Here is a 17,356-nt window from a genome sequence, read left to right on the forward strand (position 1 = left end):
CGACATACAGATTCAGATTATTAATACAAAATATAATCAACTAATAAATAATGTAATATTATAATATTACATTATTTATTAGTTGATTATATTTTCTATATATAGATTAAACTACCCAGCAGTATAAAGTCATTAAAATGACTTAACCAGCTGCAACATTAAAGTGATGCAAACATTAATGCATCAATAATTAGAATACAATAATATACATTATTCTGCATAATGCGTACTTTTATGTTTTGTACTTTAAGTATGCTTATATTAGTGCACTTTGACTGACTCTTCATCACACAGTGTGTGTATAATGCTGCAGCTCGTGCTGATGATGATAGAGCGAGCAGCCTGGAGAACTCGCGTCACCATGGAAGCGCTCAGTTTGCGACATGTATGCGCCATTTTGCTGCCTCCTCTCTCTCTGAGTGTGTGTGAGTGTGTGTGGTCTCTCCTCTCTCTCTGTGAATACCTCTGTATCTTTCAAACACTCACAGCTCAAACAACCAGGAGAGGAAAATGTCTGCACTACTTCAGAAGAGGACTGTAACGTTAGCATGACATGGACATTTGGACGACGTAACATCAGATAGTCTCGTCGAGCGTCGCGGAGGAAGAAGAAGACCAGGGGGAGAAATGAAAGGTCTGTTTTCTTGGTGTTTTTCTAACTTTGCTAGCCCAGTCAGCACAGCACGAAACCACTGAAACTACTATTAGTTATCTAGTTAGCTTAGCACCAGTTGAGGTTCTATGTAACGTTAGTTAGCTGCTTAACGGTAACGTGTAAGTTAGTCAGGGATTGTAAACCCATTGAAGGCATTACTTGTGGCTATAAGGCTCCAATAGACATAATGTTACACCAGCAGGGTGATAATGTAACGTTATAATACAGCAGTAAAGGTTATAATATGAACCAATACACTAGCAGGGTGATAATGTATGGTAATAATACACAAGTAAAGGTTTATATCACTCATTCTGCTGGTAACTATCGTGCTTGACAAGCCACAAGTGGTTGTGTCCAGTCTCTAATCCAACGTTAGTTCATGATGATCATAGTGAAGGAGCAACAAGACACTCTCTCTATTAAATGCATAGTTACATGGCTGTGTAATATGTTTATATAAACTGGGGGGGAAATGTTCTGGTGGTTGGTTCTCATCCTTTTGTAACTTGAGGTCCACGTCTGATTGTTAAAATAATTCCCAAGGACCACTTTCCCAAATAAATGAGCTATAAAATATGTGTTATATGCCACTGTCAGGTGTACTGACCCACATAGATATTCAGCTTCCCCTCTCCCATCACTCCCTGACATTATGAATCCAAACTATTCAGGGTCACATTTCCACACCACACGCTTTGGAGCTTTTACTGGTGCAGGGTTGTCTACCAACATCACTTTTCATTAAAAAGAAAACCGCTCCATTTTGTGTCACTGCATCTGTGACATATATGTCTGTAAAGGGGAGACTCGTGGGTACCCATAGAACCAATTTTATTCACATATCTTGAGGTCAGAGGTCAAGGGACCCCTTTGAAAATGGCCATGCCAGTTTTTCCACGCCAAAATTTAGCGTTACTTTGAAGTGTTATTCAGCTTCCTTCCTGAAAAGCTAGCATGGCATGGTTGTGACCAATAGATTCCTTAGAATTTTTAGTTTCATATCATTCCAGTATCCTTCCTTTAGTTTTAAACCCGCCAACCATTTGACAGCACCTCCGCGGCCCACTAGTTGGCGCTCTGAGGCCCACCAGTGGGCCCCGGCCCAGGGGTTGAGAATAGCTGCTCTAATCTAACGTTAGTTCATGATCGATCATAGTGAGGAGCAACAAGACACTTCCTCCATTAAACGCCTAGTTAACGTGGCTGTGTAACATGTTTATATAAACTGGGAGAAAAAAAGTTCGGAAACTTGTGTTTGGTGGATTATTTCTCTGTTGTTACGATGCTAATTGGCATTGTATTTTACATGGTTGGAAAGCCTGTTTATTTGTGGGATGAGCAGCACAGCTGATTATGTGGGTAGCGCCCAAGAAAAATCTGCCAAAATGCTCCGTCAATGGTAAACAGTGTATTCCCCTGTTGGTATTGACTCTTGTTTTGAGTTGTTTGGTGGATTGGATGATTGAACTCTCTATCAGTAACAAGGAACAAACAAGACATATTGGCTATTTCACACTTTATTCATTTAATACATTGTAATTACGAAGCCTTTTGCTCCTCATTTTGCTCTAACCAAATGGCAATTCTTACCTGTTAATTTTCTGTTTTGCATTCACAGCTTGACAAACAGGAGAGTGGTTTTCCATCAACCAACCACTCAGGATGAAATCACCAAGTAAACTGGAGGAATATTATTGTCCTCACAGGATTGTGTCTGCTCCTTTGGATTCTCAAATCTGAGCACAAACCATATAACATAAATCAATGATGATACCCGGATTGATCTCCCAGGAGTTACACCAGCTGCTTCTGGACCTGAAAAATTACCAGAATCGCACAAATGGGGTGGAAGAGCTCAAACACATCCTCTCAGAAGTGGACATTAAATCAGTCCCGTCTGGCAGCATTGAGGAGTTCATCAACTTTCTCCCTCGACTCCTGGATGACAGTAATTTTAAAGTGTTGTATGGCACCTTGCAAGTTTTAAACTTGCTCATTCAGAAGTTAGACACGGGCGTAGACAGATATTTCAAACATATAATCTTAGTGGCTCTGAAGGCCCTCGGGGACACTCGCACCGTCACCAGAAATGAGTACATGAACGTGTTCCGACAACTGATGAAAACTGTTGCACCACAACAAGTGTTGGATCTTGTCACTGGCAACTTGAAACACAAGAATTCAAGGGTTCGGGAAGATGTCCTTAACGTCATCATGGCAGCTATGCTCACTCATCCTAGGAAAGATTTCAACATCCCCAAGCTTTGTTTGGAGGTGGCACCATACCTGGCAGACAGCAAGAGGAAGGTCCGCCACGCTGCCCTTGAGCTGTTTGCTGTTTTTGACTATTGCCTCGACACAGGGAAAAAGCAGCCTCTAATGAAAGCGGTGGACATGGTTGAACTCAACGAGGATGCAGAGGGTCTTATGGCAGCTGTGCAAGCGAGACGAGCGAGGCACGTCCTCCCCAAACTCTCCTCAGAGGGGGTAGTGGAGTATGGCTTGGTGGCACCCAAACCAGGACACCGGTGCACCCTGCAGTATGGTTCTGGAGCTGATCTGGACTGGGTGATGAACGGAGGGCGGGTAAGCAGTGCCAGGAGCCACAGAACTGAACCGGACTGCGACCGGTTGTATGGCTATGGCAGCTTGGGCTCCCTCACTGATGACCTTCCACTTCAGAGGAGGATCGTCAGCGCGGGTAAAGGGAAGAACAAACTACCCTGGGAGATGTCGAGCTTCTCATCCACTGAGAATGAGCAGCAATGCAGTAACATGAATGGAAAGTGCTCTGAAAAGGTGGGGTCCATCAGCACTGTTGACGTTCAATATTCTCACTTCTCTCTTGTGATAATTAAGCCATCTGGTACCCAGATTTAGCATGTGTTTTGACTTAGTCTAAAATAAGACATCTTACGGGGATACTCTGGTGTTTTGTAGGTTATTTTACCCAGAGAACAGATGGAAATGTTGTCCTTTTAGTTCCCATTGATTGACATTAATGAGGCAGCTATTGACTCAACAAGCAGTGTTTTTTTTTCTCTAAAAATACTCTTTGAAATCAAAAGCAATTAGTGCTTAATCAGTCATTTGTTAACTGCCTCTACCGAAGGTTTAGGAGCACCAGAGTGCTTTTCATATTGACTTTGAAATTGCAGGGTATCTTATGTTGATTTGCTCCCAATCAGTCAGCAAGTGCAGTCAATGCAAAGATTATGAAAGAAATGTTTGTGTGCTTCCCTTTAGTCTTTTCCGCCTCCCTTTAGTTTTGCTTGGTTTGCAGAGGAATGATAAGGCTAAACCCTCCGCAAAAATTAATTCATCTTCAAAAGTCGGGGGTGTTGTTTGTTTGTTTACTGTTAGAATTGCACACTTGTTGTTCGAACAAGCTGAGTCACACCCAAAGGCACCGGTCCAAAGAGAAATCTTAGAGGTGTCACTTTCCTCAGAGAGAGTTTGGGTGGGAAAAAACCTAAATATAGCTGTATCTCTCATGATGCAGTAGTGCAACAGAGAGACAGCTATATCTTAACACATCTTACGACACAGATCTGCAGTGTCCTCATCATGTCAATCAACCTCTGCTTGTGCGTATGATTGCGTGTTGTCTAGACAGCTCATAATGCTTGATGAGAGGTTTTCTTTTCTTTTCTTTTTTTTACATTATTAGAAATGAATCCGTATCTGTTGACTAGGTTACAATGGGCTGAATTGCATCGTTGAATATATGGCTCTCAATTCATTGTAAACAGAGGGAGGAATAGAAAGGTAAAATCTCAGAGCACTCCGGTATCACTGACACTATTCTTGGAAGAAATGCAGTAGGTGACTCATTTCCCTGCACAGCGACACCGTCACAGCAACGATGAGCATCCGATGTCTTGAGAATAAGCTGTGTGAAAATCATGGTGTTAACTTACCACTTTGTTTGGTTAAAGGCTGTAATGTGGAATACACACTAATAGGGCTGCAACTGACGATTGTTTTCATTGTTGATTAATCTAATCGATTAGTTGTTTGATCTATAAAATGTCTGAAAATGGTGAAAAATATCGTAAAGTGTTTCCCAAAGCCTAAGATGACGTCCTCAAATGTCTAGTTTTGTCCATAACTCAAAGATATTCAGTTTACTGTCATAGATGAGTAAAGAAACCCCCAAAAAATCACATTTAAAAAGCTTGTCACCGAGAATTTTGACTTTTTTGTTTCTTAAAAATGACTCAAATCGATTAATTTTATCATCAAAAGAGATGGAGAATAATTTATTGTTTGACAACTAATCGATTAATTGTTGCAGCCCTACATACTATAACACATTTTATTAGATAACACACTGGAATGATTTGTTAAACACAAGCCACTACCAGCTCTATTCTAATAATATCCATTAGTTGTTTCACGAGGTATTAATTGACCATATTTTGTTCTGGAAACCATTATCCAGCTTAGAGCCTCCATTTGGAAAAACCTTCTGTTTACAGCAGTGTCTGTTTCCCAGCAACCCCATTACCACACGGCACACTTACTGAAGGGGGCGTGACACTAAATTGGTAATTTCACGGGGTTATGCTTGTAAAACATGGCTTATTTAACCGCTCTAGTGTTGATTGCAATCACACCAAGTGCTCCACAATGAGTGTTGTTTATCAGGTTGTAGGCAGCGGGACTAACCTCAGCCACTCTGTCTCTCTCTCTCTCTCTCAGAGGATGAGATGCAAAAATCTGTCATAATTCTATCTCTACTTGATTTATTTATCTTAATCAAAGTTTCACAGGTTGCAGTTAAAGTTTCATGAGAACAGTAGATGTGATTTGCAGTTAAGTCTGTTTACAGTAGCAGAAGATCCACCCAAAAGCCAGAGTCTCTTGTCTGAGCTGGAACGTATACTACATCCTTCTGTTCAGGCCAGTGGATAGAATTACACTCAGACTCCTGTTTGTTTAAGGATTGCTTTACATTGAACTTCACCCTCTATTGTTGCTATTAAAGGAAATCATTTTCTGCCTACTAATAGGTGGCCAGTGAGGATTTCCTCCCCTTGTCCAGAAAGCTGAGTCCAGAGACCTACGTACCCAGTTTCAGTAAGTGCCAATACTTCCTCCTCTCAACATAACACTCACATTTATTCCATACGAGCCCAGGTGACGAGTACAGCTGACTGGTGGTCATCATGGTCAACTTCAGCCGGACTCAATATAGAGCAGCTCTAAATGGGATTAGCATGCTGAGTCAGAGGAGTCACCGTGCCACATGTCACCAAAAGCCCTGAGATGTGCACGGCTGCAAGGCAGACAAGTGCCATACCAGTTTCTCAACATGCCAGAAGAGACCATTATGTTCCCAAACTGTTTAGTTTGTTTCTAAACTGTAGCCTGCTGGAATGTTACGTACACAATGAATCCTATCAGAAAATAGTCGTCAAACTCTATTCATTTTACCTTAAAATGTTCACATGGACAGATACACTGTATGCTCTACGTGGAACAACTTTTACCCTAGTACATTCAGTAAACGTTTCAGAGCATGTCGCAGTGAGGCAGGATTATTGTGTGAGCATAATCCACCCCGAAATGTTGTAAAATGTAGGCTTTACTACATGGGATTTATACTCTGGGTGCAATTAGCCGATTGCAATAGAAAATCAAGCCCAGCAAATGTGTGGCGCAAAGGGTCGTAGGTTTATAGCAGCTTGTCAGTGCTGTCAAGTTAAAAATGACCTGCCAACAGCAGTAAAAAGAAGCCGATGGGGAATCAACAGATCTTTTGCAATCATTTTAATGAGCGGAAAGGCATTGTTGCCTACTTAATTGCCAAAATGTTATGTTTTCAAAATGTGATTTGGTTTCTCACCTCAGTGAATTTTATGTTGGATGTTGATTCATTCATTCCAATGCTGCTACTGTACATTATGTAATCTGTTCACACACTCATGGTAATCCTTAAATTAAGATTTTAAGTGTAGTAGATGTGCTTGTGTAACGTTACTGTGTAAAGGTCTGTTTTTTATGGCTACTGCTGTGTGTGTGTGTGACCTCCTCCACATAGTGTTCCCGAACAGTCTGTTCTCACAGGCAAGACTAGATTTGAAACTTTTTGAAATTACGGTTACAAGGTTTGCCAGCAATATTTACCGCCCCAGTTAAGCAAACAATCTAAACATTAGTCTCTTCTCTCCAATGCCTTCAATCTTCAGTCAAGATCTGTTTTTTTATAATTATATCTGAATTTAAAGACTGTTCAAGAAGAAACATCTCAGCCAAAACGTTCAGGGACATTTGTTAATTTTGCTGGATGTGGACATTTGGTCCAGCACAGACATTAAATAATGTATTAAATAATGTTTTAGAAGACCCTGGAAAGAGAAGAACTGACCACCAGAAGCATTTTTCAAAAAGGCTAAATTCTTCCCTATGATACCACCGGATCGAGTTCCTACTGTAAATTACATTCAGCATTGGGATAGTCTACAGTTTTATTCTCATTTGTCATTATATATGTTAAAAATGGGATTGATCATGTAGCCCTGAATTCTTGATGGCGAGCATTCTTCAGTCACTCTGAGCTGTGAGTCAAAACCAACACAGAAAGACAGTAAGACCCCGAACTTCAGTCTCTCAGGGTTCACGTCAGACTAATAATTAATAATATATATAATTTACTATAGTATATGATGCAGCTTAATGACAGAACATAAATGAGTAGTGTAACCTGAATAAATTAAAGAAAACTAAGTATAGTGACCACAATTGTATCCCCCTCTGTACAATACACTTTTAAATCATTGGTTTGAAGAGGGGTTGTTACTGTCATGTAAATTGAGTATTGTGCAACCCTGTCAGGTTTAAAGTGTGTGTTTAAAGTGCAAAATATAATTTCCATCTAGGTTCTGCACAGCCTCAGAAGCCGCAATCCTCCAGAAGGAGGGAGTCCCCTGCACGCCTCAGGAGAAGTGGAAGCCTCAACTTAGACCCCGACATCTTTAAAAACACCAACTTCTCTGACCCAGATGTTGGTAAGGAATCATAAACCTCAAAATAATCTGCTTGTTAAAAACCCTTTAAAGTTCCCTTTGAAAGGTAGGATAACAAAGCACTTGAGTCCTTTTAAATGGACAGTTTTCAACACCCAGACAGTCATGAACCATATTTCCATTTGGTTACCGTTTATCTGCTCAGTATTTCATGCTCCCTGACGTGTGACTACTCTGTCTCACAGTGGCACAGAAGGGACGCACGCTCTCGAGGAACCCCAGTGTTGAGCGCACGTTCTCCCTCCCCTCGAACCCCACCACACCCGGATCCTTCCTGCTGCCCTCCTACCCGCTGGCTACACTCCCAGGAGGCATGCTTACTCCGACACTGTCCCGCCGTCGTGCAGACTCCTCCCTCTCTATGTCCAACACATGGCCCAACAAGAGAGAGAACACCCCTCAACAGCGAGACACCAGTCCCTGGAGAGACACAACAGTCACAGCAAAGGGTAAATTTAGTAAAAAGTAAAAATCTTGTGGCCTCTTTGTATCATCTGTTTATTAACCTCCATGTTCTACCCCTTCAGGAGACCATCTCTCTAGCAGATGCTCTCCCCGACCTCTTCGCGCCTCCCTCGTGAGTTCTTCCTCCACTTCGTCGTTCCGCCGGGCTCTGAGCAGCACCAGGGCAACTCTATCTATCTCGCCAGTTGTCCCAACAGCAGAGCAGGTGCAGTCCCATAATGGCCAGAGGTCCTATGCCCCGGGCAGCCCTCAGAATCAGCAACTAGAAAGGGATCTTCACCTGGACCATGATGGCATCAACATGGCGCAAGATCCTCAAGAGGATGATCCTCTGGACATGCAGGAGGTCAGCAAACACACAGTCTGCTAGTCCAGGGGGGTGAAGTTTGGCTCCATTACTAATATTCCTCTCCATGCCCACAGATGCTGAACTCCCTGCGCTCGTTGCGCAACAGCGCTGCCAAGAAGAGGGCCAAAGTGAGCCTCAGCAGTTCAGATCCAGACAGCCCTGACTCTGCTGTGAGGATGGACCTGGGTCTGGACTCACCATCACACACCTCTCCAGTGCTGACCAGCTCAGCCAGCGAGAGTGGTCTTTCCAGTCTGAGCTCAGTCGCCAACTCAAGCTTCAATGGCATCAAAACCAGGTAAAAGATTTGCATTTTGCTGCATGTTTGAGTAGATTCATACATCTTGATATTGTGATTGATACAAGCTTTATGCGTAGACTATAGGTGCCTCCTGTAGACTAGATGATCTGATTGGGTCTTGATCCATCGTTAGCAAAAGTTCATAAGCAATATTAAGGGGAAAAAAATGATGTTATGGGGATTACAATATGTCCGGACATTAGTCAGCTCAGGCACCTGTTTTTATGCCTCAGTTAATTGAGTAAATGTTGACACGGTGTCAAGTTAAAGCAGCAATAACCTGGTACCCATCTGGGGGTGTTTGACAATGTGTTGAACAGTGCTAACTGCTAAGCAGTTTTCTCGCATAATTTCTCACTCGTCACATCTGTCAACAGTTCCGGAAACTCTTCAGGAATGAAACCTCGCATTGCAAGAGTGCCTTCTGCAAAACTGAGGTCTTCTGTGTCCATGGACTTCAGCAGCCTTCAAGGTATAAAAGGGAGGACATGGTTTTGCATCTGTTTTATTGTTTAGATTATCTTATTTACATCTTTGTTCTCTGTTTTTTTTTTCAAGGATTGTCTCAGAGGAACGAGCTGTCGTCTGAGGTGGGTGTCGTTGGCCAGAGAGTCACTTACTCCAACGGAACAATCAAAACTGAGGAAGAGGCAACAGGACCGTCCCCTCCGCTGGTCAAACCAGCCTACCGTGAATCCGTCAGAGCTCTGAAGCCCGCTAAAGGTCAGTCAGCTGTGATATCAAACTGAACAGAGTTTTTTCCCTGGATTTACCTGGTAACAATATTTTGTCAGCTTAAATAATCAGTCAGTATACATCTCCTTTGATTCTTAGGATCTCAGAGCCACAGCAGCAGGATCTCACCAGCCACGGACATGCCTGAAGGAGTCATTGGGAGAGGTATTATTCAGTTGTCCAATATTCTGTTTGGTTGGCATGGTGTTCTAGCTGAGTGCTGTTTTACAACAGATTGAATGGCAAGAGACATGTTTCCCATGTCCACCTGTCTGAAAATACATTTCAGATTTCCCCCTCACGCTTTGTCTTAGGCATGTTTGGCACCGCAGTGTCCTCCAGCCGTCCAGGAGTCGCCTCGTCACTCGATCAGGGCGATTTTGTAGCCAAACCCCCCACTGATCCCTCAGGAGGCATCTACAGCCACACTCTGTCTGGCAGTCACCTAGATGGCGATGACAGCCCACGTCCAGACGAGGTTAAGGTTAGTCACACTTCGTCCAGCGTTAAATCATACGTATGTCATACAAAGTTTCCGGTTACCAAAGTCCCATCTGGTGTGTTTTCTACCACTGCGTGTGCAGCAGAGGGTGAAGAATGCAAGGTTTAACCGGGATAAGACGCGGCTGCAGTGTCTGGATCAGCAAGAGGGGCAGTGCGCTCAAGCGGACCACACGCGAGACAAGATTCGCCACCGCGTCAGACAGATGCTGTCAGACTCACCCACAGAGGAGAATAGAGTATTAATCATCAAAGGCAAGAGAAGGATTTTGAAACCTTAACCAACTGTTTTTACTTTGCTTAAAGGTGCTATTGATAACATTCAGCCACTAGATGTTGCATTCTCCCTCCCCTGTTCTATTACATTTACTTCACAACAAATTGTTGCCAGTCAATCTCAACCATTTATCCGTTTTTGCCACACTAACTGACCCAGAGATACCACGTAATACCAACGTTATTTTACTATTGGCTCATAAGCCTTGGTGGAAGTGGGAACCAAACATTCAATATCTTTCACAGAGATAAACAAAACATTCATTTTGGACCTGCAAAAATTTTAAATTTTAAAATGAGTAATTCACAATCATAATCTTTTTTTTTTTTTAGGAAAAGCCATACTTTTACGGCACCTTTCTAAAGGCTCTGTGGATGTTTTATTATTTTGAAAATATTTGTCTACATTCAAATGTTATCAATAAGACCCTTACATGTATATTTCTTTATAATGTGGAGTTTAAGTTTAAATTCGAGCTAGTTTTACTTTTTCAGATTTTTACTATTAGTTATAAACAAGCAAATAACACAGCACGTAATACAGTATACTTTTATCACTTTTGTTGCCATATTGCACTAGAATTGAATCATGCTGTGCTGTATTTTATTGTATCCTCTTTAAAGAAATGGAATCATCCATATACTGTATGCAGACTTGAAATGTTGTTTTTTTCTGATGTAGATCTGCATCTTAACGGCAGCACACTGGCTTCCACCAAAGCAGACTTTCTCTCCGACGAGTCCCCCATCAGCACCATCAGTCCTGTCAGCCCACCAGTGCCCCAAAGCCCCATCAAGTGCTTCACTCCGCCCCACCAGCCGAGCCCTCCCACAGTGCCCCCCAATCCCAAAAACCTGTCCCGTCTTAGGAGGGCCCCCAGTCTCAGCAGAACCCGACCATCGCTGTCCCACAGCTCAGGTTAGTGGATCTAAAAACAAGCCAAAAAATTTCACTATATTATGTTGCTATGTATCATCTCCCAGTTGGTCTGACACCGGCTGGGAATTTAGCAGTATCCCAACACATTATAAATAGATGAACCAGTGCTTCAACAGGTCTTTGTTTATAGAAAATGTTGGAACATTAATTAGACCGTCAGAGCCATCGGTGCATGGGTGAATAAGATGTTTGCTCTGGGTAATGCGCCACAATGCTTTTGTTTTGACAACCTACCGTTAATGCACCGCCGCCCACACGCACTGCTTGTTTTCAGACTGATAGAGATGTAACATGAGACCGAATCTGTGTGTTGTGTGTGGTGTCTGACGGGCAATTTTAGATGAGCTGTCCCCTGGCACTGTGGGCACCAAGAAAAATCTCTCAGAGCCTCCGGAGCTGTGTCCGTTTTCCAAGCCTGACCTGGCGCTGACGCAGAGCTTTAACCTGCTGAGCTCTGAAGACTGGTGAGAAACACGTGCATGTTACAGTATCTCAGCTGCACTGCTTTGGAAGACAATAGTTTGGATCCATCATACTGATAAGTCAAATCCAGGGGTCCTACAGAGGTTTATAAGATATAAAATAGAATAAAAAATGCATATGACTGGTATTAATTAGCTAAACAATAACATTACCAGAAAAATATTAAATTACAGTCATTCCACATATAGTGATATTTGTGGGGTGTAGTTCCGCCAGCCCATATAAAGGGCAGATGAGTTGGTTTGGCACTGGAAAACTTTAAAAAAGGGATGTTGAGGAACCGGGTTGATAAGCAGGAGTATTGCAAAAAAAGTGGCATTTATCCACACAAAGTTTACTGAAAGAAAAGACAAAAATGAAACCCAGGAATTTCAATAAAACTAAAGAACCACCAAAACAAAAGAAAGCTGCAGCCTCACATCAAGCTGCCAACTCCCTTTCCCCTTCCCCTTACTGCAGTGAATGAATTTTACCTTCTCAGCCTCACCTAACAAGAACCTACCACCTGCCCATCTCAATCGATCTATCCATCCATACCAATGAGCACACAAAATATCACAGAATGTATTTTACTACAGAACTATCTTACCTATCTTCCTTCATCTTAACAGTGCCCATCCCCTCTCTGCTAAGAGGACATAATGAGGCAAACCTGTTTGCACTTTACTTGATTGAGCTGCTGAGCAGCTGGTCTACCCCAACATCCCAGACAGAACAACAACAAAATCAGATGAGCCCATAAAACAAACAAAACACGCTTGTGTCATTTATACCCCTTAATTAATAATGTATTACATAAACTGAAACATTAATAATTAAGTTGACACAAAAACACTGTTAATGTTGAGGAACAGGGCCTTGTGAAAAGGGAGACAGGCAACCTTTTCATATGGGGTAACAATATCATTAGCTATACATTTACTGTATGTACCTTTATAAAGAAACTGACACAGCCACTGTCAGCATATATCATACTTAATATTTCAATTTGGTCAAAACTGGCTACTAACTGTGTCTTTTTTTCACATCAGGGAGAAGAAGATCGAGGGTCTGATGTTCCTGCGCAGTCTGGCTCTCTACCACTCAGACACACTCCAGGGCAGGCTTCACGATGTCTGCCTGTCTCTCATTCAAGAGGTACTATAACTTGTTGCATAACACTCTCACATCATTTTTACTGTTTCATTTTGCTGGTTTACTCCACCTGAACTTGAACTGCTTCGCTCCTGGTTTATATATTAATATTTGCAGAACATTTCTCAATCTCATAGTAATTAGCGGTATACATATTCTCAGCCTTGACTGACTGGCAGGAATGCTGGAATGAGCCTGTTTCCCCGTTAGGTATTAATAATGTCCCCCTCATTCATTCATTCAGGTGAAGAACCTGCGGTCGAGTGTCTCCAGGGTTGCAGTATGTACGCTGGGCGACCTGTACACCCACCTGCAGAAGGCCATGGACCAGGAGCTGGACGGGACAGTTAAAGCTTTACTGCTGAAGGCCGGGGAGAGCAACGCCTTCATCAGGCAGGATGTGGATGCAGCACTGTGCTACATGGTGCAGCACTGCACACCAACTCGTGGCATCAATGCTTTACTCTCTGGGGGACTGGGGTCAGTATGCGTCTCTATATACACACACAGTGAAGTTGTTTCAATTTTGCACCATTTTTAACACCAAATAAAATGTTTAATCTTTGATTGCTGAATTTGTTTGCACTCTTCTGATAGTCACCTCAGCGCAGTGGTGAGGAAATGCACCGCCCAGCACCTGGCTGTTCTGGTCGACAAGGTTGGTGCTGCCCGTCTTCTGTCTGGAGGTAAAGATCTCACAGACAGAATCGTACCTGCCGTCACCAAACTAGCACAAGACTCCTCACAGGAAGCCAGGTATGCCACTTTGTTTTTGTTGCTGCATGTGTTTACAGTTTCAGAGCCATTGGGCCTCATTCATGTTTGTGCACACAGATTTGATTTTAACTTTTGCATTTGCACCGTGATATTTTAAAAAACAAAATATTGATATCATGTTAATAATACACATATGATAATATTGTGTAAATAATCTAACACGTCTTAAATTCATTTTATATATCCTATACAGTTATGGTTAGAGACTCTCTCTCCACCTCCCTACACATTTGCACAAAAAACCCCCGATAAAATGCATAATAAATAAAGTTAAAGATGAATTTGACTGATAGCATTATTATTCCTTTTTATTATCACAATAATATTGTTATCATGAATTCTTTTGGCCACGATAATTGTGTAGTGAAAATCTGATATCATGAGAGCCCTAGTTGGCACACGCCATAAAATCCACTTAGGGACCAGAAAAATCGGCGACAATTAATCTAATGCAATCCAAACTTATAATTGTCAGTTTTTGTTGACACTATCAGAGAGGATGAGGTTGTCTATTGGGTTGAAGTATTTATAATATTTTATTGCCCCATGTATGTAAATGGGAATAGAACAAAAAAATTTAAAAAAAATTAAATGTAATGCAGTACAATACAACATATAAAATACACCTGCATTCTGGTTGATGCATGATTTACTGTTACTGAAATAGATATCTCAAAACAAAAGTAGCTTTTGCTACTCAACCGCTGATTTGTGGCCGTGACATCTGCTAGGCCAAATATGGCATCGTCGCTGAGAAGCTGGAATTTACACAAAACAGACACTGTTAATATCTGCACTTTGTTTCTGAGTTCTCATTATCATAGTGGTTCAACCCACAGGTACTTTGGCCGTCGAATGCTGCTGTCCCTGTCGTCCCACCCTGATTTTGACAAGATCCTGGAGAAATATATCCCCGCCAAAGACCTGCCGACTGTCAGAGACACCGTCTTCACTCTCAAGACAAAGGTACAATCATTTTGTGTTTCTAACATTTATGGTGATTTTGCTAAAGGTCGCACCGTCAGCTTACTTGGAGATTGTTGGGTTGGTTTTCTTAGGGTCTTGGTGAGATGCCCCAAGACACCCAGTCAGCCAGGGGTAGACGCTCCCTCCCAGGCAGTGGTACAGTCAGGGCCTCATCTCTCACCAGAGAGCCGCTCAACCAGACCAACAGGTGGGTGTAAATATCAACAGCACTGCACTAAACACTACATTCAGCCTTTTAAGCAGAGGTGTAGATAAACACATAATGCAAATATAAAGTACAAAGTTATTCATACTTTACTCACGGGTTTATAAAAGTAAACCATTTGATATATTCTGCATCATCTACAGGGAGACTAACAGCCATTACAGCTGTAGAGCTCAGACTCAAAGTATTGCAGACAAGACCGAATACATCAATCAGATCTCAGGTCTGCTGGGTTCAAAGGACTTCAGAGAGAGGATCAAGGGAATCGACCAGCTAGCGACTGACTGCCAGCACAACCCCAACATGGTCATCAACAGTATATATCCGGTTAGTACTAAAAAAAATGTTTTCAAATCCTATAGATCTCTTTGTTATGGGTTTCAATTACCAACATACAACCCTGTTTCAACATGAAAACATCACCAAAGTGTCTCGTTCACATTTTGTTCCCTTCTTTCAGGTGTTTGATGCGTTCAAGGCCCGGCTGCAGGAGTCCAACAGCAAGGTCAACCTGTACGCCCTCGAGTCTCTACAGAAAATCATCCACTCGTTGAAGGACAACCTGTCTCAAGTGGTCAATATCCTGGTCCCGGCGATCGTGGACAATCACCTCAACTCCAAGAACAACGCCGTCTACTCTGCTGCTATCGGAGCTATTAATGCACTTATCTCAAATCTCGGTACTCGTTTTGAGCATTCACATATTTCTGATGGGAGGTAAAATTAGAGGCTCAGGTCTAATTCTCGTTTGTTTCCATGACAGATAACATACTTCTTCTTCAGCCTTTCTGCACCAAGGCTCAGTTTTTAAACGGCAAAGCAAAGGTGGATCTTATCGAAAAGGTTGCAGGTATGTTTGTTGTAATAAATTCCGAACACTTTTGTTTTTGGCTCTCCAGCTGGTTCGTATGTCTGTCTGACCAACTCTTTTTTCTTCTCACTTTGTATTTCCAGATCTCGTGACAGAGCTCTACCCTCGCAAGCCCCAGATGGTGGAGCAGAAAGTGCTTCCCTTGCTGTGGCACCTCCTGGGCACCTCCACCCACAGCGGTACCATTCATGGCCGCGGCGGCAGCGTGAGGGGTGCTACCGCCAACCTGTGCCAAGCCCTTAACGCCCAGATGGGGCCCGTCCTGACTGAGTGTGCTGCCTCCCAGCCTGCCAATGTCCAAAAAGGTTTGAATGAGGTCCTGAGGACCTTGTCCTAAAGGTAAAACAGAATCCAAACACAACCTAACGTCGGAAGAGAAGAACATTTAACACTGACCTTACTTGAAGACAGAGATGTTCTACATTTCTTACAGTGCCTGCACTTTTATATCAATAAAGAGAAAGTCCTTTAGAAAGTAGGAGCTCTTAATTTTATCTCAGTGAGATTTCCTCTGGTACAGAAGCATGGACAATTGTAACATACTGACATCAGGTCTTACACACACCCAACCTGCTCTCTTTGCACTTTGAAAAAGTAGCTCATTATCATTATAGACTTGATAGAGTTTTACATTTTACCATCCTATGATTGTCATTGCTTTTTTTTTTTTTCATAATCTAAACATGTACTGTAGACAAATCAGAGACACTATAGCAGAATGTAAGATGGAAATGCACAAAAAGACGGGGAAGAAGACAGGGACCTGAAAGATGTATATTTTTGCTGTTTCATCAGATGTGATGTGATATTTTTAAAAATGTCTTATGTAGTTTTTTTTTTTTGTGAATTGAGATTAACCAGAATATTACAAAATACTTTTGTACAGCTCAAATGTGTATTTGCACAGTATTAGCTTAATCTGTAATCGTATGCTGTATAATGGCACAGTTTCTAATTTATCTATTGTGTAATGGTTTCAAAGTCTTGTTAATGATGTGCTGAGTTGGTACCGTCTTGTCTTTTTTTTTTTTTGCATGACCAAAATTTACTGGCAGGATCAAAATGGTTTATATTTTTGTTAAGGAGATGTATATGTACACTGATGCCTAGATCACGGTTGGGTTGGAACCAGTTCTCCCGGACGGGGACACAGCGTGAAAGGAAAAGGAGTTTTTACTCCAGCAGTTGCCTGAGAAAAGAGTAAAGGCCCAGATCTGATTGTGTCTCAGTATAGTGCCAGTCTTCAAGTAGCCTTTTAACTCATCTATTGTTAAATTATATTGAACTTGTTTGTGAACAAGAGCAAAGACAGATTGATATATAAATAAAGTGTTTTATTTCTGTAAAACCAACTTCCAGGTGACTCATTCAGATTTTAATGGGATTGGGAAAGGGGTATTGAGAGGCTTTGACCACATCTGTTAAGGTCTAATCTTGGCCGTTGCATTTTGTTTTGAAAGGTGAATAGGCCTTTTTCACAGAAGACATTTTGACGTGTCACAGTAGGAAAAGCACAAGTGTAAATAATGAAATAAATGATGGCTGAATTGATTCCAGGTTCAAGGTACTGTGCATGCTGGCTCACCGTCACTCTCACTGGAACACTTGAATACAACAGAGCCATCGTTAGTGTTATCAGTAAC

General features: G+C 42.0%; 1 protein-coding gene across 2 annotated transcripts; it reads left to right on the top strand.

The window, feature by feature from the left end:
• The first annotated feature begins 348 nt into the window (after positions 1 to 348).
• Positions 349 to 17,065, top strand: togaram1 (TOG array regulator of axonemal microtubules 1). 2 transcript variants are annotated; one of them, XM_074660051.1, is made up of 23 exons: positions 349 to 634; positions 2,277 to 3,457; positions 5,674 to 5,740; positions 7,543 to 7,671; positions 7,875 to 8,138; positions 8,217 to 8,500; positions 8,578 to 8,801; positions 9,182 to 9,276; positions 9,363 to 9,527; positions 9,639 to 9,704; positions 9,854 to 10,023; positions 10,124 to 10,295; positions 10,999 to 11,235; positions 11,597 to 11,720; positions 12,771 to 12,876; positions 13,118 to 13,353; positions 13,471 to 13,629; positions 14,490 to 14,616; positions 14,709 to 14,824; positions 14,986 to 15,169; positions 15,303 to 15,522; positions 15,606 to 15,692; positions 15,797 to 17,065. In XM_074660051.1, the coding sequence occupies exons 2-23, from the start codon at positions 2,423 to 2,425 to the stop codon at positions 16,048 to 16,050; spliced, it is 4,521 nt and encodes a 1,506-aa protein (XP_074516152.1). In that variant the 5' UTR covers positions 349 to 634; positions 2,277 to 2,422; the 3' UTR covers positions 16,051 to 17,065. The 2 variants fall into 2 exon arrangements, with proteins under 2 accessions (XP_074516152.1, XP_074516153.1); XM_074660052.1 differs by having other exon boundaries at positions 10,127 to 10,295.
• Positions 17,066 to 17,356: the final 291 nt, after the last annotated feature.

Source organism: Sebastes fasciatus, chromosome 15 (genome assembly GCF_043250625.1).
Source record: "Sebastes fasciatus isolate fSebFas1 chromosome 15, fSebFas1.pri, whole genome shotgun sequence".
In the NCBI taxonomy this organism is placed as follows: Eukaryota; Metazoa; Chordata; class Actinopteri; order Perciformes; family Sebastidae; genus Sebastes; species Sebastes fasciatus.

Coding starts and splice junctions, on each gene's coding strand:
- togaram1 (XM_074660051.1), top strand. CDS start 2,423: ATGATGATACCCGGATTGATCTCCCAGGAGTTACACCAGCTGCTTCTG. Junction 8,501..8,577: donor ATCCTCTGGACATGCAGGAG/GTCAGCAAACAC, acceptor CCATGCCCACAG/ATGCTGAACTCCCTGCGCTC. Junction 15,170..15,302: donor TCATCAACAGTATATATCCG/GTTAGTACTAAA, acceptor CCCTTCTTTCAG/GTGTTTGATGCGTTCAAGGC.